The sequence below is a fragment of the Anguilla rostrata genome, chromosome 7 (genome assembly GCF_018555375.3).
Source record: "Anguilla rostrata isolate EN2019 chromosome 7, ASM1855537v3, whole genome shotgun sequence".
Classification (NCBI taxonomy): Eukaryota; Metazoa; Chordata; class Actinopteri; order Anguilliformes; family Anguillidae; genus Anguilla; species Anguilla rostrata.
Window position 1 is genome coordinate 2,729,779 of NC_057939.1, and position 24,776 is coordinate 2,754,554.

The 24,776-nt window shown below is 43.5% G+C and overlaps 1 protein-coding gene across 1 annotated transcript in view; it reads left to right on the forward strand.

Annotated features, from left to right (window-relative positions):
* LOC135258773 (transmembrane protein 178B-like) overlaps positions 1-23,058 on the forward strand; it is a 61,854-nt gene extending 38,796 nt beyond the window's left edge. The window contains exons 3-4 of the mRNA XM_064342333.1: positions 18,226-18,363; positions 18,666-23,058. Of these exons, the coding sequence (XP_064198403.1) occupies positions 18,226-18,363; positions 18,666-18,916 (389 nt within the window). The 3' untranslated portion in view covers positions 18,917-23,058. The remainder of the gene's footprint in view (positions 1-18,225; positions 18,364-18,665) is intronic.
* Positions 23,059-24,776: the final 1,718 nt, after the last annotated feature.

Sequence of the window (24,776 nt, forward strand, 5' to 3'; positions counted from 1 at the left end):
AAAAAAAACGGTCTCGGCTATCTTCTCTGAGCCCAGGGATTTCACACTGTGCAGCTTAATTGAAGAGTCCCCTCACTGAGCGCAGGCCCGCGGCGCGTCGGCCTGAGGGAGAATGCGCGGTGTTCAGGAGCGGAACGCCGCTTCGCTGGGTAGAGTCATTTGCGCGAGGCTCCGGTTTCCACGGCAGCGGGTTTCGGGCCCGCGTGCAGACGGGGCTTATCAGCAGGGTGTAAATCCCGCCTTATCGGCAGAAACATTTTGAGGCGGAATTTCATAACCGGCCCGAGACTGGCGGGTGGGCTCGGTCGACGCCCACGTCCTTATCTGCGGTGCACACTCGCTGAATTTTTCCCGCCATCATCCGGAGGAACGTTCTGGAACCAAGGTCATCTTATTTACACCCCCGAGACGCCAAAGGGCACGAGATAGCGCCTTTGTTCAGGATGCTGGCGCAACAAGAACTGTGTGTGTGTGTGTGTGTGTGTGTGTGCGTGCGTGCGTGCGTGCGTGCGTGCGTGCGTGCGTGTGCGTGTGCGTGTGCGTGTGCGTGTGTGCGTGTGTGCGTGTGTGCGTGTGTGTGTGTGTGCGTGTGTGTGTGTGTGTGTGCGTGTGTGTGTGTGCAGAGAGCTCTACTAAGAGCTGAGAATCTGCACTTTAACCACATGTGAATAGTTTGATTACAAATATTAAACTGTGGAGCACAGCCAAATGACGAAACATGATCTCCCTATATGCAGTATATAGAAAGCCCCAGTTATGTTCTGTGGATTAATTTGGTGGTGGTGTAATTATTTCACTTTTTCATCAGCCGGCTGGTCAGCCTGGTTTTAATTAGTTCAGACCGCAAAACCGTGAAGGTGACGTCTGTAATAGTTCCCACGGCGATGAGTCAAGCCAGTGGCAGAGGGATTTGCTGTTTATTGTTCTCACAAAAGTTTGGGTGTACAGTAATGACCAAATGTAAATGTAATATAAACGTACAGTATAGTACGGTAATGACTGAATGTAAATGTAATGTAAATGTACAGTACTGTACGGTAATGACAGAAACTAAATGTAAATGTAGTGACTTCTTTGTTCTTACATAGCACTGTTCTGGGGCTGCTGGGTGGCTCATCGGGTTAAGGCACCACACTCAGGTGCGTGGATGGACCCCGCGGGCTCTGATTGGATCCGAACCGTCCCAGTGCCGACTGCGACCGGTATCTCCACAGGGGTGTTATGGAAGGGTTCAGTCGGTTAGGGGTCCACGTTGCCTCGCTGCCTAGCGCCATCTCAGCTCAGAATCTGTGTAATAAAGTGTTACAGAGGAATGGAAAATCCCTGTGGACTGCAGCCCTTTTGCTGTTTACATAGTTACATTATATTATTTACGTGATTCAGCAGAAATACTTGCCTGGGGAGGTTGACACAGCTTTTCCCATTTATATGGCTAGATTGAATTCAGGGAAGGGACTGAGGAGGTACTCCATTAAAGGGCTCGATCAGCAGTGTTCCAGCGAAGACTTGAGCCTGCAGGCCTGTCTGCACCTGGGACTAATTTCACAAAAAAAAAAAAAAAAAATACCCCATTCAAGCTAACAGCTGCCAGATGAGGCCAGTTCCATCTCTGTTTTTGAGCATTAAAAAAAAAAAAACGTGATTTAATTTTGTAATTAGACCTCACCAGAGCCGGTGCTCAGAACGTTCTAGTGAAACCTGCCGCTTGGAAATCTCAGGTGCTCCCCCGTCACCTATTTCTTGAATGGTGAGACGTGTGCTCCTCAGCACTCGAACTTCCCCGTCCAGAATAGGTCCTGACTGGTGGAGCCATCTTCTGGATTTACTGCCAAACCCGTCCAGTCGGGCGCATGGCATCTCCCCAGGAGATCAAATGCACAGTGGCATTTCCTTTGGTCCCTTGTCACCGGTACAAACATCCCAGAGACTGTAAGAGTTTGGATGCTGTATTGGTTTAGGTGTGTTCCGTGTGTGCAGGAGTCTTTTCACTTGGGCTGGTAGAGCTTCCCGGTGCTTTCTACAAGCACTCTGTATACAAGTGTGGGTCACTCTGGTCATTGGCCACTCTGTTTTTTTTTTTTGTTTCTGGAAAAGAACAAAAAAAAATTCAAGACATAAAACTCTTCCTGGGGTTCCCTTTGTGACCTTTATGTTGCCATTTCCCTGTTTTTTTTTTTTTTTTTAATCGTGTTTGTTCATTATGTGGTGTAATGAGGTTGAATTTTTACAGAAAAAAATGCTGCTGATTCTAATTTAATGAAAAGCCTCTTTAAGTGTCAGTGCTGAATCCTAGTTGCCTAAATACTGAACATTGAATATAAATATTAATGCAAATACAAAGAAAAAGAGCAGTGCCCTACTCATGCTCTTGCTCACTGTCAATCAATAATTGAGTGAGCAAGTGAGACAATTATTGTCAATCAATAATTGTCACAAAAAAAAAAACTCTAATCTCAATGGGTCGATCACAGCCACAGCGTGTCTTGTGGTTCCCGGATATGGATCCAGATCAAGACCAAATTAGAGCCCCCATCACAGCCAGCTCCCTAACTCGTTAGTGCAGTCCTGTGCTAATTACGTCTGCAGTGTGCTTTAAATGGCACCTAGAGGATACTAACGCTGCGGACTTCATTAACCTACTGCTGACCAGCTTCATAACCCTGCCGTTCATGACTAGAGTCTAAGGGCAGTCCGCACACAATTTCACAGCTCTCTCTTTAGCCTACTGCATCCATGTCTTCCGCCTCGCTTCTGCAACTGGCTAGTACTTTTACACAAAGTATTCATTAAAAAAATAATAATAATAAAATAAAATAAAAAATAAAAATATATATAATATTAAAAAAATATATATATTGCATTGAAAACAAGTAATAAATATAAAAGGCTGTGTATGATGTTATTGTCCGTGTCTCCAAAATTGCTGCTCTTAAATCCATGACGGTTCTTTCGATAACCGGGCTCCTATAGCACCGTATGACCGCGGGCACATTAGCCACTTCCTGTTCACGTGCATCAGGTAGCACGCGACGTACCCGCTGTGCGTTTAACTCAGTTAACCAGCTTCAGACAACAGCGATACACACTCAAGGGAGCCCGTTTTTAGTGCTTTATGGAACCCTCTATGGCTGATGGGAAATGTAGGAAAAGCTCCCAGACTGAACCATTTCGCCTGTGAAAGAACCCAGGCGCTAAACAGGTTTCCTGTGTGGAGACACAGAGGAACCCTTAGGAACCCTTTTCCTTCTGAGAGTGTAACAGCGTACGGGCTGTCCATGAAGGCAACACATTCAGTACGGTACTGGAACTTGCTTTTCTGCCATGTTTCTCTGCTTGTGTGCGTGACCCTCCCTTGAACCGTGCTCATTTACGTTCGGGCCGGGTTATTAAGTAAATATTGATCAACTAGAATGTATGGTCTGCATCCTGGACCTAGAGCCTGACATCAGCTGTCAGTTTTCCACACACAGAGTTCTGCCTCAGAGATCCTTCTCTTTCCCTCGCGTATCGACCCTTCATTTGACTTCACAAGCAGTGCACGTACAGCCGGAGTAACTCACATATCCATATTTTACAAAAAACAACTAAGAACAAATAAGTCAAATAAAGCATGTCATTGGATGCATTTGCCCAACTGCATGCTTTAGCTGACTTTACTTTTCTAGTTTTTTTTTTGTTTGTTTGTTTGTTTTTTTTTGCAGTGAGCTTGAAACTTATTTTAAGCTGTCATTAGCCATAAGTAGCATGGTAAAGGTCTGATGATTAGATTAACCACAGAAATACCCTCACATTAAGAAAGCCAAGCCTCCACAAACGTGCAAAATGCATCTTCTGTGGATCCTGTGTTACTGAGAGCAGAAATCTGTCCTGCCAGCACAGGAGACCACACTCACACGCTACTCTGTGTGCAGACCCACTGCCGGAGAGAGAGCTGCTGTGCTGGCCCAGGCTGGCAGAGCCCCAGAAACGGTCCTCATTTTAATCTTCCCTGTCAACTGGCAGAACGGAGCTCAAATTTCCCTCCCGACGCAGTTTTTAAATTTTTTTTTTTTGCTCAGTAAGACCCAAACACAGCGCAGGGGGAACAGTGTGGATTAACACGGCGTTAAGCATTGGGCTGCTAAAAAAAAAAAAACACACGCAATTACACGTTAAGAGCATTACCGTGCGCACATCAAAAAGATTTCACTCGTGTGCGAAAACAAGGAGCAGCTGGAATTAGATCACACACACACACACACACACATACTCTCTTTTCACAGAATTGTCTCTTGTCGTGCTGGTGCCATGAATCCCAAAGAAAGGACAGCTGACAGTGACTGACAGTTAGAGATGCTGAGCTTATTCCGGCATCCTCTGTTTTATTTAAAACAGGAGCGCAGTGACACGGTCTTTCTCTCTCTTCAGACGCCTCAAAATTCACTCTTTCCTCCTTCAGTTAGAGTCGATCCTGGGAGATATGAATAATTTGGGAATGGGAGTTGTTCAGAACTCCGAAATGTTCCTTTGAATTTTGGAATTTGAAATTTAAAGCGCATCCATTATCACTGGAATCTGGAACAGTTGCTATGTGAAGTACTGTCTACGTAATGTAATGTAAGGTAATGTAATGGAAATTATTATCAATCATTATTATTTTATATAGACCCGTTCAGTTATAGAAAGACTACAGAAGACAGGCAGTATATTTCCAGTTTGTTATCAATGCAAACTGCTCTCCTTCCTGTGCAATGCTCACCTTTTGTATCACTGATAATTACACTCTACATGGAGAGACTGAGGGCTGGGCCAGCAGCCCACTCCTCACCTCAGTAAAGTGTTGTTTATAACCAGCATCCTCTAAGTATAAACAGATTTTTTTTTTTTTTGAATTCCCACGATATGTTTTCTCCTTGTTAAATTACATTACATTAGTTTAGTGGGCTCCCTTATCCAGGGTGGCTTATAAATGTAGAAGAAACATAAATGCAGTCACCAAATTAATATGAGCAATGCTGCCAGACCGGGCTAACGATGTCCCTGGAGCAGTGGGATGTATGGTTATGGGGTGTAAGGGAAGGATTCGAGCCTCAGTAGAGTCCTTCTCAGGATCTCTATAAATTCCAAGAAGCCGTTTATTTATTGTTTTCAAATCCTACGAGAACCAATTGTGCACGTCGAAAGAGATGTGCAAATTACAGATGAATAAAAACATGTTTAAAAAAAAAAAAAAAAAAAACTCCTGTACTGTATATGTGGAGCTGAGTTCTGCTTGTCGCTGAATATCAAGAGACAAATCATCTCGTGAAAATTGTGAGGAACGTTCTATGGATCCTCAGCTTCCTGCTGGAAAACGATCGTAAAAAAAGATCGAAATTCCTCCGTCTACGGTTTCGCTGGCGAGGGCCCGCTGCGGTCAGCCATCTTGACCTTCTCTCGGCCGACGCGTGACCTCCCGTCCCCGCGGAGAGGCGCCGCGGCGGGATGGCGATGCGGACGCGACAGAGGGCAGAGGTCAACGCGAAGCACCGCCGTCTGTGGCGGGACAGCTCAGCGAGCAGCACCACAGCCCTGAACCCATGATGAATGATATTTGGGGTTTTTTTTTTATTTCATATTGATCTCAGATCCCAGTGGTGTGCTTGGGTTAAGGAACGAGCCAAACTCTTCCCATAAAGAAAGCCCGTGAAAGCCGGCTCTTAAAAGCCGGTTATAATACAGTGCCTTTGCGGTTATTGATATGCCTAAGCCACTGCCTTAAACAGGAGGGATTTCCTCTGATCCTCACTGATTATTACGGCTCAGTAACTCTGAACATAATTCCCTCACAGAGAAAGTCTAATGCTGCAGTGCAGTGTTTCCCGGACGCGGTCTTGCAGCAGGCTTTGTGTGTAACAGTTTTACGGTTTTTTACCTGCCAAAAGTTACCTGTCCTTGCGGGTAGACATTACAAATTACACAGTGCCACGTAGCCCTGGGCAGCCCTGCTCTGGCTGTTGAGTGAGGTGTGCTTTGTTAGGGTTGGGGTGAAAACCTACAGGACAGTAGATCTCCACGAACAGGGCTGGGCTGCCCTGCTGTACAGTGAAGCTGACTGTCTAACAGCAAACAGGATGTCTGACTAATTAGCTAGCCACTGTATATACAGTACCTTGGAACTCTAAATTATTATTTTTGTGTATTATGTTTGTGTATAGCTAGCTAACTAATAATATAGCTTTGTGTGTGTGTGTGTGTGGATCCAAATAAGACTACCAGCAATATAAATGCTTTAAACCGTAAAAGCACATTTATACTTACATCACTCACTCTTCAAAACTGCATGATGCAGCAGACGTCTGAAAATCAAGATCAGTATTCAATTTGCAGCTCTGTGAAAAGAAATTAATTGAGCTCAGTTGGGACAAAAGCCAGCATTCACAAGGGCATTCTGGGACACGTGTTCTGAGCTGCCAGTACAATGAAAAACTGCTACTCGACAAATTAACATGTTGCAATAATGGTGCTGTTAATCTTCACAGGTCACCTAGGGCAGTTCTCTGAAAAAATGATTCAGATATTGCCTCACAATTATCCTTTAGCATGTGTATCCAATTACAGCTCAAAATGAAGCTTGATCGTTTCTGAGAGGAACGTGTCTGAAAGTAGCTTTTGAACCTGGCGAACACGAGGAAGGTCTTGACGTCAGTCCCACACGACTGGATTGCAAATACATGGAATATCCAGCCCGACGCAGCCTGTTACGAAAAAGAAGAACATAAAAAGAATTAGAATGAGTTTGAAGCCAGTTGTTCAGTGTGGTCAGCCGTACTTGTGTTTGGACGTATTTACCTGTCATTCTGGACAAGCTGAGGGTCCAGCGATAAGAGTGTGTTTGCATGATGACAGTCTCATATGTCTGATGTCTTCGTCCCTCTCCCCTCCCCCTTCCCCCTCAGTGTGTGCTGATTGGCTGTCTTCTGTCATTCAGTCTTCCACTGAGCACCAATGGGCTACTTCCAGGACCATACTGTATGACCTATGACCTTCTCCTCACCAACCTAACCTGTTTCTGGGGTGTTTGCTTGAAGCTCACTGACCCATGCCCATGCAAATGCACCTCCCTGAGCTACTGATGTAAAAATAAAAACATATAAAATGAATACCTTTACATAAATAATTAAAGTAGAACTGCCTTGTTACCATCCATCCTCGATGATTTTATTCTTACAAGCAAAAATATTATCATAAGCTGAGTCTGCTCGGATGAACGGAAGTGAATTTGCATCACAAAATTGTATTCATGAATTAATGCAGGTTTTTTTGAAAGAATAATCCATGAACAAAGACGTGCTTGGTTTAAAAACAGCTTTTAATAAAATACAGCAGCAGCTATATTATGTAGCATAATGGATATAGTACTCTACAGTGGCTAAAACTCATGGCAGTTTATTTATTTATTTTTTTGGAAAATCAACCTTCTGCAGCAAGCAATTTTTAATGCAGGAACCATTGTACTGCACTGCATAAACCAGCTAAGTCTTTTATTTAGATTTAAAATCTTTTGTATATTAACTTTTTGTTAAATTAAACAAAAATAGTATAATGAGGTGAGACAGTTTGACTCATTTCAGGATTTGCCAATGGGATATAAAAACGTCACTTGTCAAGCAATCAATAAACAAGCTAATACGAACACGAAGGTGAACACGAACCTTTGGAACAAAAAATGAAATCATTGTAGAAATTACTTTTTTTTTTGGTCCATTAAGTATTTCTATTTTAGGTTGTTCCCTAATTTTTATTCAATGTATCCCTATGTTTGCAAAGTTTTGAGCGTGTGGATTGGGGGATGTTCGGAGTCTCAGTCGCTGTACTGCGGTTCATTTCAAGACTGACATTGTATTCAGATTGGTGATGGTTTCCAGGGCTTTTGCTGCTCACATTGAAGAACAGACACACTTTGTGTGAGCTTGTTTTGCTCATTTTACATGGGGCTGCTAGATATTAGGTACACAAGAGGAATTAGATACAGGGATTCATTAAAATTCCCTTTGTTTTCGCATTTATCATGCGGAAACAAAAAGGAATGTTATGTAATTATGTGGCATTAATAGATTGCATTTCATTAATATTTCATGGCGTGACCGAAATTCATTCTTAGTGTGCAAAGTAGTGAGTGATTCTATCCTTTGGGTTTTCACCACTGCATCCGGGTAATTCCAGAATCTAACGTACTTATGGACAAGTTGCATTTTCTGAAATATAAACAGCAGTTAAACACACCAATATGCGGAACAAACAGATACATATAAGCAGCGTACACTGTCCTTTCTGTGCTGTAGGCCTATAGCGACTATGAAAAAAAAAAGCTATTTAAAAGAATGTCACATTCTAATGTGTACTCTTTCAACAAAGAACAAATAAACAAAAAATCAAATCAAAGCTGGCCAGCATAAAGCTATCCGCCATCCTCAGCGCCGCGTAGACGTTCTGTCTCGCAACAGCCTATTAAATTTTCTGCAGGACTGAGCCGAGACGCTGACAATAAACGCGGAAGACGCGCGTGAGTGAGAAATGGAAGCACTGGTATAAACACGGCGGTAATGGAAGGCGGACAGCCGCTCTTATCCGGCTGGAGTGACCGTCATTATTAGGAATTCACAGCCCCGCTCTCGCGCTGCAGAAACTATCTTGTCGTAATTAAGGAAATGGCTCTGTTTGCTGATGCGGAGGAGGATGATTTCAAGTGGCTTTTTGCTCTTTCTCTCATTTTATTGTCTCTTTTTTTTTTTTTTTTGCTTCCCGTTGGTATAATTTCCTTTCATCCCGTGACAGTGATTGACAGCCCACTTAAACACCCGCTTTATAAAACAAAAAATGCAAAAAACGCAAAAAACACAAGCTTAAGTGCTCCTTCCTCAAACAAGTAAGGAGTAGGCAAGGAAGGATCCATTTCATGTAGCAAAATGGCAACCCAGCTGTCCAGATTGAATTTACTTTGCATTGACTATACATGTATACACATATTACTGTTATATTTTTTATGTTGTTAGATATGTACTTACATGATTATTTTTTCTTAACTAATTTAAAAAAGTCACCCTTGACCCTCTTTTCTTTCTGTTAGCCTTGTGTGGGGACATCAGGAGTTTAGGATGACGACAGTTTTCCTTTTCTGTATCAAAGAAACTCCGAGAGTACTGTTTGCATCCTAAATTCAGCAAGAGGACGGGAAGGGGGGGGGGGCATCTCAGAAGAGTCCCCTAACATACTTAAATTGGGAATCAGGGGAATATTCTGAGCCAGTATGCATGGGCATCTTGTCCTGCTGAGCTTCTAATGTGTCTGGGGTTCATTGCACCTATAAAAAGGTTTGGAAGGGGCATGGGGGGGGATCAGACCAAGAGACACATAGGGCTAAAAAGTCCAGTGAAAACTCTTGATACAGCCAGTCTCCTATGGTCTGCACCTCTGCTTCTAACCTAAGCACTCTTAGCAACCTAGCGTACCCTAACCTAACCTAACCTAACCCTAACCCTAACCCTAACCCTAACCCTAACCCTAACCCTAACCCTTACCCTTACCCTTACCCTTACCCTTACCCTTACCCTTACCCTTACCCTTACCCTTACCCTTACCCTTACCCTTACCCTTACCCTTACCCTTACCCTTACCCTTACCCTTACCCTTTTACCCTTACCCTTACCCTTACCCTTACCTTACCCTTTTACCCTTACCCTTACCCTTACCCTTACCCTTTTACCCTTACCCTTACCCTTACCCTTTTACCCTTACCCTTACCCTTACCCTTACCCTTTTACCCTTCTTAACCCTTCCCTTCACCCTTACTCCTTACCCTTACCTTTACCCTTACCCTTACATACCTACTTACCTTACCCTTTATACAACCTTACCCTTTTACCCTTACCCTTTTACCCTTTTACCCTTTTACCCTTCAGTGTAAACACGAGTCAGAGCCGTTCTCCTGTCCTGTTGACCTTTCTCTGAGTGAGTCATCCTAGGGTCGAGGAATATAATGAATATGGGACAAACCAGATCAACAGCACACAAACAACCTGTAACAAAGCAATGTGATGGCCTGCTTTGCAAAGCACATTTTTTTAATGAGGATAGAGAAATATTGATAACAAATTCTAAATGGAAAAGTAGGTTTGTGCTCACATAAATATGTGGATGTGCTGCCATATTTTTTTTTTAATAATAAGGAACACTCACTGTAGAAACAAGAATTGTTGTTCATCATATTATGATGAGTTTGGGCTGTGTTCTCACCAGATTCTGCCACTGGGATGGTTAAAATGCTAGCAGGCACAGAGAAGGAGGAATAATTCTTTTTTCAGATTGAAATAAATATTCCATTTGAAGTATTTGGGGGGTTTGTGCTTGGGCTTGTACCTGAAGGTGCTGTACAAATTATTCATAACTGCAACTTGAGCCATTTGAAATGTCAAACGATTTTGTGCAGTGTGTAATGCAGTTATTATGCGTTTTGCATGAGTAGGGGGTTCCCTGGTGTCCTGGCTATATTCCCAGCCTGGCTCTCTCAACCTGTCACCTCATCACCCCCTGATTTAAGTGGCTAAAAAAAAGTTCACTCCACTCTCCACCTCAGCTGACGTGCTGTGAGCACAAAATGGCTGCCTCGCATCACCCAAGTGGGTGCTACACACCCCTCATCATTGTAAAGCACTTTGAGTCTCTGGCCAAAGAGAAAAGTCATGTGTAAATGCAAGGAATTAATTAATTAATCAGTTGTGAATCGAGTGTGTCACCTGGTGGAAACTAACGCTGCAGTAACCTATAAGGAGCCCTGGCTGCTGCATTCTACTCAACCCTTGGAAGGACGAAGGCACCTGTCCCCTTTGTGTGGATCTCCAGGCACGGTCTCCTGATAGGCCAGGCTCAGACCTGCCATAGTCTAATGGTCTGGCGGTGTCTGGACTGCATGCGGTACACGTCTTTATGAGCTCATCTACTCAAGAGCGAATAGCCACACACCACTGAGGTTCTTAATCAGCACACATGACATCACACAAGATGTCAGGCTTAAAATGAAGACTGGTACGGATGTGACTTGGCTTCACTAGTCTGTGTCTTCGTGGCAGCCACGATCCTCTGCTGGAATACGTGCTTTTGGACCCACTCCTGCACCCCTGAAGCAATGCCGCCTCATCTTCTTAAGGCGCTTTTTCCTGAAAATTCCTCTGGCCAGAAAGAAAAGAACCAGAGGAGCTCTGCTGAGATGTTGTGCTGGGATGCGGGTGACTAAAAGGGTTATATTCATGAGCCTACTCTTGGGCGCTGGAATCAGACTGTAGCTTCTGAGCTCCATTTAATCCACCGTCAGGCTTGCAAGCATTACAGCGAGCACGCATACGTTTGTAATTTCTTTTTCCTCGTTTTTGGCAGATCTTACTGTGTCTAAGTAATATCAAGGAGGCTATTTAAAACATAGAAAATTGCTTTTAGATGACTTGTCGATATTACAGAACAGTCAAAACGCATCGCCCAGAGAGAGCCGATGACTGTTACAAGCCTCGGAGGACGGGGATGTATGGTGTGAGCGTCAGACGCCTACCCACAATGCAGTGAGTAAACGGAGATCAACGGGGTGTTCTCAGTCAGTCAGTACTGGTAACTGAAAGCAATGGTGTTCTAGAACACTAGAACACTGACTTGTTGATAAAACACTCCAAAAAAACCTACTCTCCCAAGGGTGAAAGACTGAGCTATTTTTGGCCTGAAAATAAAAAAAATCCCCGAATTTTAATTGGCTGGGTCTGTAATGGGCATGCATACCCAACCAAGCAGGTGCCGAAATTATCTCTCCATGAAGACTGCGAGGAGTGACTCATGCTCAGAGAAATGTTCCTTCTGGTCTGTTCCGAGCTGAATTTTTCGGCAGATGGGGGGAGATTGTATTTGTAGCGAGTGCATGAATTTTTTAAGGCAATGAGGTGAAACAGACGCAATGGCCTATTTTTTTAGAAAGAGGAATTCCATACCACTGTCTCGCAATTGCCAAAATGTTTCCTGTGCATTATTAGCTGAAATCGATGGCTACCTCACAGCCTTCTGCTGAAAAGCGCACTTTTCCGTCTTTACAGGGTGCCTCCTGACAGATGGATCTGCTTCTTTTTCAGTGAGCTTGATCCACAGAAGGCCTTGGAGGAACGAACATGAACATGAACGCTTGTCTGAGTTCAAAGTGCATGAACAGACAGCTCTAGCCCTGCAGCTTGCTATGGTACCACTTAGAAAAATGGCTCCAAGTCTGTTTGCGTCTTCTTTACAAATGCAGATGAAAAAAAAGCATGCATTTTGAAGTATGTAACATTTTTTTCCAAGTTAAACTGATATTTGATGGGGTGCTTGTTTGTATCTAAGCAGACGTACGGTGTGGAAGGAATTGGGGAGAAAAAAAGCAGAAAAGCTGCTGTTGTCGTATGCGGTGAACATGCGAGAGCTGGAGGCTGCTGGCGGGTATTTATAGCAGAGTAAATTTATTTATTTATCCCGATCTGTGGCAGAGGTGTCTTTGTGGTGACTAATGGGTCGGCGGGGGATCTATCTATACCTGGAGCTCGGCAAAACTCTCTCCCCCCCCACTGTTTCCCTAACTTAGCCAAAAGCCAGAACGCTTTTTACCCCAAACTCCATTCTCCATCTCTGATATGATAGAGAATGTTATAATAGTCAATATTATAGTTATAATAGCAACTGGTTTTCTGTGGGTAAAAAAAAATAAAATAAAATAAAGATAATGTTGCTTTTTGATGTTTTTCCTCCCGTTTATGTCTGTCTGTAGGGAGACGGTCACCTCTGTGCAGCAGGGAGGATGGCGCTGGTGCAGACTTTTTTCAGTGATACAATTTTAATTTTAAAAAAGGAGTCTCAGACAGGAGCTGTTTTTAACATGTTTTCTTTAACAAAATTCTTCTTTTTACTTTTTTTTGCATTTTTACCAGTATCAAATCATAACGCAGACCTATGTTCAGTGTATAGAATGTGCTTAAAATGTTGTGCTGTCCCAATACATTCGCGTTTAACTGTATATAGGGTTCATGGAAGCTCATCAAGCAAAGCAGGCTTAGCTCTATGGCATGCCCCCCCCCCCCCCGTGTAAGTAGTCTGTCGGGTGTATTGTGCTCATTGTATGTTGCTGCCTCTGGTAGGTATCTGTTCCGCATGTTTGTTTGTCTGTTTGTTTTATATTGGGATGAGATGTACTTGCCCACTGTGCCCTATTAAGCTGTGTTCCAGTGGCACTGAGCACATATCGCTCTATCCAGGGCATGAGACTCACGGGGTGTAAATGTTAAAAGACATCTTGTCCTATTATTTCAGCTGTTTGTGGGAAATGCCCAGGGCCCGTCTGGTCCAATATTTGTGTGTAAAAGCTTCGTTTGGAACACTGAGCTTGCGAGCAGCACTGTGCTAGAGTGACACACTCTAGGTTCAAGCCAACACAAGGCCAAACAAAGCCACTTCAGAGGAGTGGGCTCAATGGTTTTGCAAGAGCACAGACAGAGGATTCATTTCCTGTTTTTAGAAGCAGATACGTTCACACGCACACACATGCACGCACACATGCACGCACGCACACACACACACACACACATGCACGCACGCACGCACGCACACACACACACACGCACACACACACATGCAATCCTAGCGCATGTGTACTCATATCCAGGGTCTGTTACCTTATGAGGACGGTACATCAAAGGGAGCCAGGAGGAGGGGGGTGTTGCAGTTTTCAGCATTCGTGCTTCACACCCCATTTATTACTTCATTATATCTGTACAGCCAGTTGGCAGCCGTCCTGCTTTTGATTCACTCAAAAAAAATGAAATTGGCTCATCTCTGAGAAAAAAATCCATGCCAATAAAGCAAATGCGTGTCATACTGAGATACGTTTTTGAGGTTTAAATCTCAAGAAAATGAGACACCTGAAATGAACTTGCTTTCCCAGTGAAGTAAATATTTACAGTGTAAGATTTGGAAAAGTCAACACATGACACAACTTCACTTTACTAATGAAGAAGCCGCTCACTCAAAAAAAAAAAAAATTGTGAGGATTTTTTAAGACACCTTTTGGAAATAGTGCAGTTTATTTCAACAGAGCCTTGCAAGGATGGGGGAGTGGACTTCCCCCAGTGTCGGCCATCTTTTTTGTGGCAGCTGTTGACTAAGGAAGTAATGGTTCTAGATCCTTTCCCCTGGCATTGTCTTCGGAAGGCAGTGATTTTACTGGTGAACAAACCCTTGGGCAGCGCCCACTCACAGAGAAACATGGGTCGAGAGAACCAATCTGGAGGGGGGGGGGGGGGTTCCACGCCCGAGCTTTGTGAGCACCCCAACCTCTGTTCCTCTCCCTTTCTACCACATGCAGTCTGGGCCTCAGGCTAGCCCGGGGGAGGACATTTGGGGAAAATTAATTCTACTGAAAACAGCCATAAATCATCCTGCAAAAAAAAAAAAAGGCGTCCGGTGAACAGCACAAAACAAGAAAACGTGAAACGATTCCACCCTCTAAAATCGGCTTTATGGGCCAAAAAAATAATTAAATTAAAAATAAATAAATAAATAAATAAATAAATAAATAAATAAAACAGAGGAGAGGAAAAAAAGGTGCACGTGACTATTTATTTATTATTTATTTATTTAGTTTATTTAAACAGGGACAGTGTACAAAGAACATTAACCTTATATAAAACAAGGAAAGATGTAATGTACCGGGTTATAGCAATTTGCTAATTTCACCGTAGTCCTGGCAGGTAAGTAAGGTAAGTAAAATAGAAAGTACATTAAACAGTAAAATAGAAAGGACATTAAAAAACAAAGTACAAAATACAAAAATAGTAAAAACATACAAAACACAGTCATCCCCACATCCCAACCCTAAAACAAAGCGCCACCCCCCATCCCCCCCCCCCCCCCCGCCCTCAAAACTAATTTACTAATGTCTGCAAGTTTGCTGTGTAAGGATCCAATGTTTTGTTAGACGGACTAATTAGCTGCTGTAACTGTGTGAGGACATTTGAGTCAGTCTGGGAAGATAACTGCCTCCCAATCTTGGCCGAATTTGTCAATTAGAGTGCGGAGGGTTTGTAAAGCCTCCCTGATTAGAGATATGTTGTCAGCGCAGAGCCAGGAGGGTTCACGGTAATCAGCTGCACATCATTAGCAAGAGCGCAGGGATTTGGGGAAATTTCTTTATTTTTATTTTTTATACTTGTTTTTTTTTTCTTGTTTTTTTCAGCGAATAGCAAAGCGCTTCTTCTCAAAGCCAAGAAATAACTGACAGTCCAGAAAATAAAGCCTCTTTCCAGCATCCATCAGAAGTTATTTCAGAGGGGCTGAATTGATGGCTGTTGTGAAGTCTGAGTGAAATTGCTTTCCAGAGCCGGCTCCTAATCCCAAAAATTGCTCAGGAGCCAAAGTAACGCCAGCAAATATTGAGTAAAGCCTGGACCCGGAGATACATGAACTGCAGGAGTTTGTCAAAATCATTATTTTTCTGCACAAAATTCTGAAGCCAGGTGAAAAATGAAAGCGGCAGGACTATCGAGTGAGAAGGAGCATTCATTTGGAAGATTTTGGCCCGGGCCCAAGAATTTGACTGACAGCTGTTCTGGCTTTCTCTCGTTCTCTCTCTCTCTCTCTCTCTCTCTCTCTCTCTCTCTCTCTCTTTCTCTCCCTGTGTCAGTCTAACGCACCGTGATTTGTGGGAGAGGGAAATGCTGATGCAGTCAGGGGGTTGATGTATTCTCTGCTTGTTTTCCTCCACTATACAGATCTATAATTCCTGGGGGGGCATTAGGCTGATGGACTCTGTGATTGAGAAGGCCTAAATGCTCATTTGAAATGACCCCCCCCCCCAAACAGAATATAACCTGCAAAAACACAGAATGATCTTAACAGCCTTGCAGGTTTTTATATTTATATAGTAATAGCACTTTGCATTTATTTCATCATGGCCATAAAGTATGATGTAAAAATATGTAGTTCTACATATCTAATACTTAGTAAATTAATGTGCGTTGTGGAATAGTAATCATCACTCATATGATTAAATTACGTTTTCCAATTTTATATGAAAAAGCAATTACATTTTTCTCATAAAGTCACCACTAAAAACCAGATGCAATGAAATTATCATGCAAAAGGAAAAGCATTTTGTGTGTTTATTTGATGCATAATGCATGAAAAAGAAACTCTGGGTATTTCTTATTTATAATGATTTCACACAAATATTTTGGCTGAACATGGAGTTGAACATGGACTATTAATAATAATATATAAAACAAAATATATGTGCTAACAACTGTTCTAAATATACACACAAATAAAGAAGCAGGATCATATTCATGATGCTTTCATTGTGCATTTCTTGTTAAAAAAAAATTAATGAAAGAGAGTAACAAGTTGTCCCTTTCAATTCAATATCCGATTTAGGATTCTGACAGAATGTGCTTATGCAGAAGATAATTGGCCTGTTTGATTTGAGGAAATTTTGAATTGAATGAAACGGAAGAAAAGAATTCAACAAAGACCTCCAACTCCTACAGCAGAACAAGTCAGTGGCAATCTAAAAAAATAAAAAATAAATCGTACATTTATTAAAGAAATGAAATGTCACAGCTATTCATTTGTCAACCACAGGCAGCACTTAAACAGAAGAACCGTTCTGTGTCTCAGTCAGGCCACTGCAGATCAGATTATCAACTGCCAGCACGTCCCAGAGGGCTGGGGGGGGCCGGGTACGCTGTTAATATATTTCTTCCCCCAACGAGAAATCAAGCTGAGGAACCAACACAAACTCAACCCCCCGAGGAAAACCGCATCTCTTTCACACTGAGCCGAGTGGCGGTGGGGGGCGGGGGGGCGGGGGGCAGGGGGGCGGATAGAGGAAACGTATCAGCGTGAAGCCAGGAGAATCCTTCCGTGGAGTATAACCACCTGCTCTGTGTGCGCTTGGGGTGGGGGGGGGTGGGGGGGGGGCTGTGGGAGCCCCCGCCAGGCAGGTGTGGGAAAGGTATTAATTGCGCCTCTGGGACTGAGGAGACCCTGCCCACAGGAAGCTGTGGCGAGTCGTGAGGGTCCCTCTGGCGTTTCCCCTCATCTCATCCCCCTGCTGGAGGGCTGAGGGTACTGCATCTCCACCCGCAGAGCGCTGATGCGGAGTGGTTGGGGAGCTGGACATCCGGGGCGGGGGGATTTGGGGCAGGGGGTGGGGCGGGGCGGGTCACAAGGGCCAGTCCCGTCAGAGCTGAAGAGTGACAGCAGTCTGACGGGTAAGCCCCCCCCCCCCGGGCTCCCCCTCCGGGCTCAGGAATACTCCGCAGCGTTGGCGCCTGTCAGAGCGAGACACCGGTGCACCAGACAGACGGAACGAGGCGCGGTCGAGAACGCCGCCGCGCTGACGTCCGTCAGGGGAGATTTCACGACTCCGTCCGGGACTGACGCGCTTTAGACAGAGCAGTGCGGGGCGTCAGTGCGGGGCGTCAGTGCGGGGCGTCAGTGCGCTCCGCGCGGCTCGAGACACACGCGTGCGATCCTGCGAACCCCGAAACCCGCGTCTCTCCCGCCCGCTCGCCGGGCGCCACGTCCCTCACGCCGCCAGCCGACGGCGCCCTCACGCCTCGCTGAGCTGCTAACGAAGCTCGGCTCGCTCAGAATAAATAATAAAAAAAACACTTATTTACTGGTGACAAGAGCGCCCCATGACCTGCTCGCCCGCTGAATGGTGCACCTGCGTGGGGTTTTTCACTTCATTACACGCCTCTCCGTGCCGCCATCCAGACGGGCATCAGGTCGGGATCACTTTGGGACTTGACAGCTGCAGTGCCAAAACCAAACGGTGCTGGATCATAATGGCAAATATTCCTCTTTGGTAGCGGCAACCAATCCTGCTCCTGGAGATGTTTTTTCGTTGGAGAATTGTTATTTTATTAATTCCATTTATCTCGTGTTGTGTATTATTCATCTTATTGTACTGTTCAGCACTTTGAGCATGAGAAACGCACTTCATAAATAATATGTACTATTATTATTATTATTATTATTGGTAGTAGTAGTATTAGTGGTAGTATTAGTATTAGTATTATTATTATTATTAGTAGTAGTAGTAGTAGTACTATGTCTTTAAATTAAAAGGAAAAATAAAGTGTGTGCACCCCTGGGTTGGGCCGTTTGTTTGATTGACGCTTGGCGCCACTGTTGCCCCGCCCACAGACCTGCGTCGGATGACGGCGGGGTTCATGGGAATGGCGGTGGCCATCATCCTGTTCGGCTGGGTCATCGGGGCGCTGGGCTGCTGCTGGGACCGGGGGCTCATGCAGTACGTGGCTGGCCTGCTCTTCCTCATGGGAGGTGAGTCTTCGGTCCGCCGGATGGGCCCCCCCCTCCCCATACCTACCCACGCCTGTCATTCACTACTGTGGACCTCCAACAGCTACCTGCAGTCAGTTTACCTTTTACAGCAACGGAGACAAGGAACTCTTTTCGAGCACTGAAAACCGGTATCACATAAATCAATAATTTCCTCTCTCAGTTAAAGGTTTGGATAGCACTTTAGAGCAACTCATCATGAACTGTCACAAATATGTCACAAATGATCAGGAATGATCTGACTTTTATTTAAGTCTTTTTTAATGATTTTTCCGCTGTTCCAGGAACCTTCTGCATCATCTCCCTGTGCACCTGTGTGGCCGGCATTAACTTCGAGCTGTCCCGCTACCCCCGTTACCTGTACGGGCTGCCCGACGACATCGGCCACGGGTACGGCTGGTCCATGTTCTGCGCCTGGGGGGGCCTGGGCCTCACCCTCATCGCCGGCTTCTTCTGCACCCTGGCCCCCTCCGTCCAGCCCCTGCCCCGCTCCACCTGCCCCAAGTCCCGGCCCGAGAACGGCACGGTGTGTTAAGGGAAGCCGCGCTGAGTCCTCCCGGCCACCAGGGGGCGATCTGCATCGGGAACCTCGCCCGGTACCACACAAGGACACCAGCCTGAGCTGCAGGCAGAAGGAACGCAGACATGGCATACATCTAGAATCATTTCCAATCTGTCTTGGATATGGATACAGACATTAATATTTTTATTGTGTGTGTGAAAAAAATTGATGAGCTCTCTTGTATAGACTGTAGAAATCTGTGGCAAATGTAAACAAAATGGGACAACAAAAAACAAAAACAAAAAAAAAAAACAACTGAGGAGAGAAATCGGTGAAGCTTTTAGGCCATTTTGGTGCTCACAATATGCCGCAAGGCTCTTTTATCCTGTGGACTCTGGTCTAGGCCGTGAATCAGTAGTCTTTTTTTCCTGGATCCGGCAATACAAGGGGAAAGTCTGGGGAAACGAAGACAGCGAGTTGGTTTTTTTGAAATTCAAACCTGGAAAAAAGGGGGCTCACCTGGGAAAAGGAGGCTCACCTGGAAAAATGAGGGTGCGGAACACTTCTGGACAATTCCGTGCTCCTGGAGTGGGAGGAGATGAGTTAACTTGCCGTGATTGGCTCTCAGTCTGTGCCGTTTGTGGGCTGCACACGATAGGTCTGGGCTGTGATTGACAGGTTGGAGGAACTCGCGGATTCTCGACGGTGGCGGATGCTTCTGGAGCGGCAGGTTCCAGAGAGCTCCTCTCTCCACAGCAGCGAGAAAAAAGACTAAATTCCATCCAAATGAGAAACGCCATGAATGAGGTTTGAGACAGGCTACCCCAGACCTTGCTGTGCTGTAGTTGAGCTTTCCAATGGTGACGCACTGCAAGGGGGACACAGTTCCTAAACTTGCCAGGTTCCACCTTGTACAAAATTGTATAGGGAATTAACTGAAAACCATATTGGATTGATTTTTTTTTTCATTTTGCAAAGACATTCCATTCTTCCTGGTTCCGTCCAGGGTTATGCCCATTGAAATAGAGTTGCGCCAGCCTGTGAGGAGCACCATTCTGATTGGGTGGCTCATTATGAATATTAACGAAGGGGTGTGGTTGAATGTTGAACATCCATAGCTGACATAACAATGCAGACCACCCCAGAATGTCCTTACAAACTAGAACATCCTCAGTAAGTATGGAGGACAAATGAGGACAGAGTTGAGCTGTTTGTGGTCCCATGAGCAGTCTCAAATCGTGCACTAAGAGCACCATCCCTGCTCTTTTCACCACTTTTCTATGCACTAAAAAGTAGTATGCAGATTTAGGCATAGTATGGTTTAGCAGGTCCCAGATGGTCCACAAAACAATTGCCAGAAATTCTAGTGGGCCCGCTGGGTACCATTCCATTAATCCCAGCATGCATCACTCCCATGAAATGGGGAAGTGTAGTTCGACAGCAAGTGTGCAGTGCTGGTAGAGTAGAGAAACAATGCAATGAAAATAAAACGTCTCTGCATTCAAACACCATGTACTCCAAACACCCAGATTGGAACACAGTTTTAAATGAGATATTATTCCAATGCAGACCAGATTTCCAGATAGTAATGATTCTCTAGTACGAAGAGTTATTTTTGTACACTGCACCCAATTCCAGTAAAATCTATAGACTTTATAGAGCAATTAGTGAGCCTATACCTACTCATCAGGCTAGTTAGAGTAGGAATTTAGTACTCGATCTGAGACCAAGCTATGGAAGTTTGTTCTGCTGTGGCATGAATGATTGTATGTGTCACAGTTCGGCTTAACATCTATTTTAATGGCCGCAGTGCTGTGTGGGTGCAAAAACATTTGTGTTTAACTTCATTGTGTTTTCTTTCAAACCACCCATCCCAGGTTTTCTGCTTGAGAGAGTGTGCGCACAAATGCCATTTTTCACTGTCATAGATACTGTGTAAGTGCACCGTGGGTGTTTTACAATCTCTGTAAAAAATAAAATAAGAAAATCAGTTGTAAAGACTCTAATTATGATAGCTAAATCACCCGCCTCGGTGTAAGAGCAGGACGTCTCCTGATCGGAAAGGTGCAGTATCCTGTTTCAGCGACAGGCCTCCATCTTGTTTTGGAGGCCTCACTCAGAGATATATTTAGCGAATCTTGTGGAAAAACCCCCGACATTGTCCAGTAGAAACCTGTCCTTTCTCTCTTCCTGGGGTCAGCATGCAAAACAAAACTTCATTTATTTTTATTTTTTATTTTCTTCTGCTACTGTGTTAGCATATGACATCACTTCTGAAGATACCTTCTCTAAAAAATAAGAGGAAAAGGGATTGAGTGGTTGGACGTCAGGCATGCATATCAGCTTTTTAATGGCTTTCCTATTTGATTTGTTTTTGGTACGTGATAAAACTACATCTGTTTATAGAATTGTTGTTTAGATACTATTTCATTTGGTTCTAACTTTGTTTTGTTATTTTCGCATGACAAGCTGGGGCTTTTGTTCACAGATGCGGTGGATTAAGGCCCTTCAGGATTGAGGCGTTCTCTGGTTCAGGGGCTTCCCGTACTGCAGGAAGGCTCACCCTTCTGTGTGTAGCGTAAAGGTCACTCTCACGTTAATATGTTTGCATTTGACTTTGTATTGTAGGAACTGAACGGAAATAATATAGAAAATGGCTCTTAAACGCTTTAGAAGATAGAAGCGAATGTTCGACAGACACCCTTTACTTGATACAAAGATCAGTGTAGACCCGTTATTGCAAATCAACAGCCATTGACATTACGCCCCTAGATATGGAGTCAATTCCCAGTATCCAAGTCGACCGAATAATTGTGACAGGTTGTGATCTGTCACAGACAATTAGTCACTTTGATCACAGTGCTTTTCTCTGCAGAGACTGAATTTCTCAGCTATTTGAATAAAATAGCCACACACCCCTCACCCCAATTAAATAAACCCCCCCACCCCAATTAAAATAAACTCCACTTAATGCTATGAATCCTATTGCCTCTAAGGTTTCATTGACTGGCCTTCAAGTTTCACGTATTTCTCTGTTCCAAACAACATCCTTCCTAAGTCTCCATCCAAGAGTAGTGCAGCCTATGTTTGATATCAGAGTGAATCGTAAAAACAGTTGAGTGAATTAAAAGGGTTCTTGTAAGAATTTGTGTCCTTCTTCATTTGCACCTCATGGTCTAGATATTTTTTAAAAAAGGATTTCTTTGAGTGTGCGTTAAGAGTGCGATTGGGCATGAAATTATAACTCAAGTGGGTGCACTTCACAAGCCATTACACTTCCCCTCTTCCTCAGTCCACCGTGGAAGATAAAAGCAGGGCCTGTTCCATCAGAAATGTTTCAGACAAAATACTGAAGCAGGAAAGACATCCACAAAAAAAACACCTAAAAGAGTCTCTTATTTAGCACCCCTACATTTCTTTTCCTTATGTTTCTTTGGCATACATGCAAAAAATTTCCCCACAAATTTTCCAAAACAAATCATATACTTTAGAATTTGTGTGTGAGAATTGCTTTGAAAGCATCTAATTTATCGGATTCATGTGGCAAAAATTGTCATGTGTTAATATGTTTGATAAATACAGTAACATTTATTTACAAAATTAATAATATTGTATTTATTTTTACAATACACCCAGCAATTCTTATGGTTCAGTCATGTAAAACTCAAAGGCAAGAAAATGTGTTCTTGGTTTGCATAGATCCTTTAAACTTTTTTGATAAATGTCATTTTGATAAATGCCTTCCTGTCCGCTTTCTTTGTGTTGAATGAGAGTTATCTTCCTGAAACCAGTGCACTAGAATTTCCCCTCTGTTAATAAATCATGTCATCATGTAAACATGGTTGTAAAATATGTCAAATAAATTACTGGTAAGTCTCTCGTGGACTGAAGGTACCATTTAGAATATGCTATCTGCATAATTTTAGGAAATGTATAGCTTATGTATTTTTATTTTTCTTCCTGATTATGTAAAATAGTATTCAAGGTCTCTGGAAAACAGAGATACTGCAACTTTCATTTTAACAAACATAAAAAAATGCAAATCTGTCAACCCTTTACATGAGTAATCTTTGTCTGTTAAGTAAGACCACTTAAAATAAAAAAATAAAAAATAAATCCTGGCGATGTCCAACTGTGGAATGTAAAACCATGCAAAATAAAATCTCATTTGTGTGCTGGCTTGTTACTGCCTGCTGCTTTGATGACGTACAGCCCAGTTTATCCTCGGTGCTTATTTCTTGTTCGGGGTGCTGAAAATACCCAGCGACAGAGCAGACTGCTGAAAATCGAAGTTCCCTATAATGGTAGCAGACTTAATCGCAACGAACGATGACCATTAATTTGGATAATGAGTTCTTTTTTTTTTTGGCGAGCGCTTTCTGGAACCGAGCGGTGGTGGTTTATGTAACAGACGCTAAAGGTAAGTAAACGGAGAGGGTCTTGCAAAAAAAAAAAGCTGTCGCCGTGGCAACAAACGAGCAGCAATTAAGGCGAAATTAACCTGCTCGTTCAGACTGCGGTAGGTGGGGGAAGAGAAATACAAGCCTGCTCGATCACATCAAAGAGAATATTAGCACTGTTCATTTCCGGAGGTGGAGGAAGTCAATTTTGTTCCACTTAAACCCCCAAGGAACAGTGTTGAGAGCCCACAATGCCACAAGGACTTACTTGGAAGATTTGAAAAGGCGGGGTCCAGATATCTCATAAATACTTGATTACTTAATTAAATGAAGACAAAACACATTCTAATTCGTCTCAGACCAGAAAAACACATCTTATTTTGCTGATTTCAGGACTTAGGAAGGGATTTCAGGAATCTCCCTCTAATCTATGTTACAATCCCAGTTCTTCTCCAGTCTTACTTCTCCATCTTTTGATGATTGGCAGCAAACCTTCAAGTCTTGGTTTAGTTTTATGCACAATATACGATTTGCAGATCTTCAGCCAGCTCTTCACAATAGATGCACTCATTGCGACATCAAATTTTACTGTTGGCTTGTGCCAGTTTCATTGCGGCACTTATGTGTGATGATATCTTTATATCACTGTTTCGCCCAATTATATTGTTCAATATGTGTGACAGTACGTTTCTATCCTGGTGTTCATATTCATTTTATGCATCATTAAGACAATCTGCTAAATTAAGAAATGTAAACATCGCTTGGTTGAAAAAGGGAGGACACTACTGATTGCAAACTTTTATAGCATCCATAAAACAAGATTTTACTTTAATAACGATAGTAAATGTTCTCCTGCACCAGTTACGACCTTCATAATGTAAATCCCTGACAATGGGAGCAAGACATTTCAAATTCTTAAGAAACTCGATCCAATTACACATTTTGAGATTCACGACAATCCTGAGATTATGAAAATATAATTACTTTCTGGCAGTGAATATGAGGGAGTATAGACACTGATCTCTACTGTAGGGGGGCAGGGGTGCCAGAAAATTTAGTATCAAAATGTTTTGTTTTTTTTAAATTTATTTGGCAGCTATCCATACCCAGTATCTTGGTCAGGGTCGTGGGGGGTGCTGGAGCCTATCCCAGCGTGCATTGGGCGAGAGGCAGGAATACACCCAGGACAGGCCGCCAATCTATTGCAGGGCACATCCGTCTGACAGCACAGACACCAGCTTTCATCAGCGGACGTCCTAGTGAAAATCCCCCGCGTTACATGAATACACTCAGCGGCAGAAAGATGTGAGATTTGAATTGCGCGTTTCGTGTAATAAATATGTGAACACAGACGTACTTTGATGTCCGCACCGCGCTTCGCCCATTAGCACAGCGAGAGCGTAATTAATTCTGATGGAAGCTCAATAATATCACCACAGAACGTCAGAAAGGGCTTTCTGCGAGGGCTTAATTTGACGTTGACTTTATTTGAG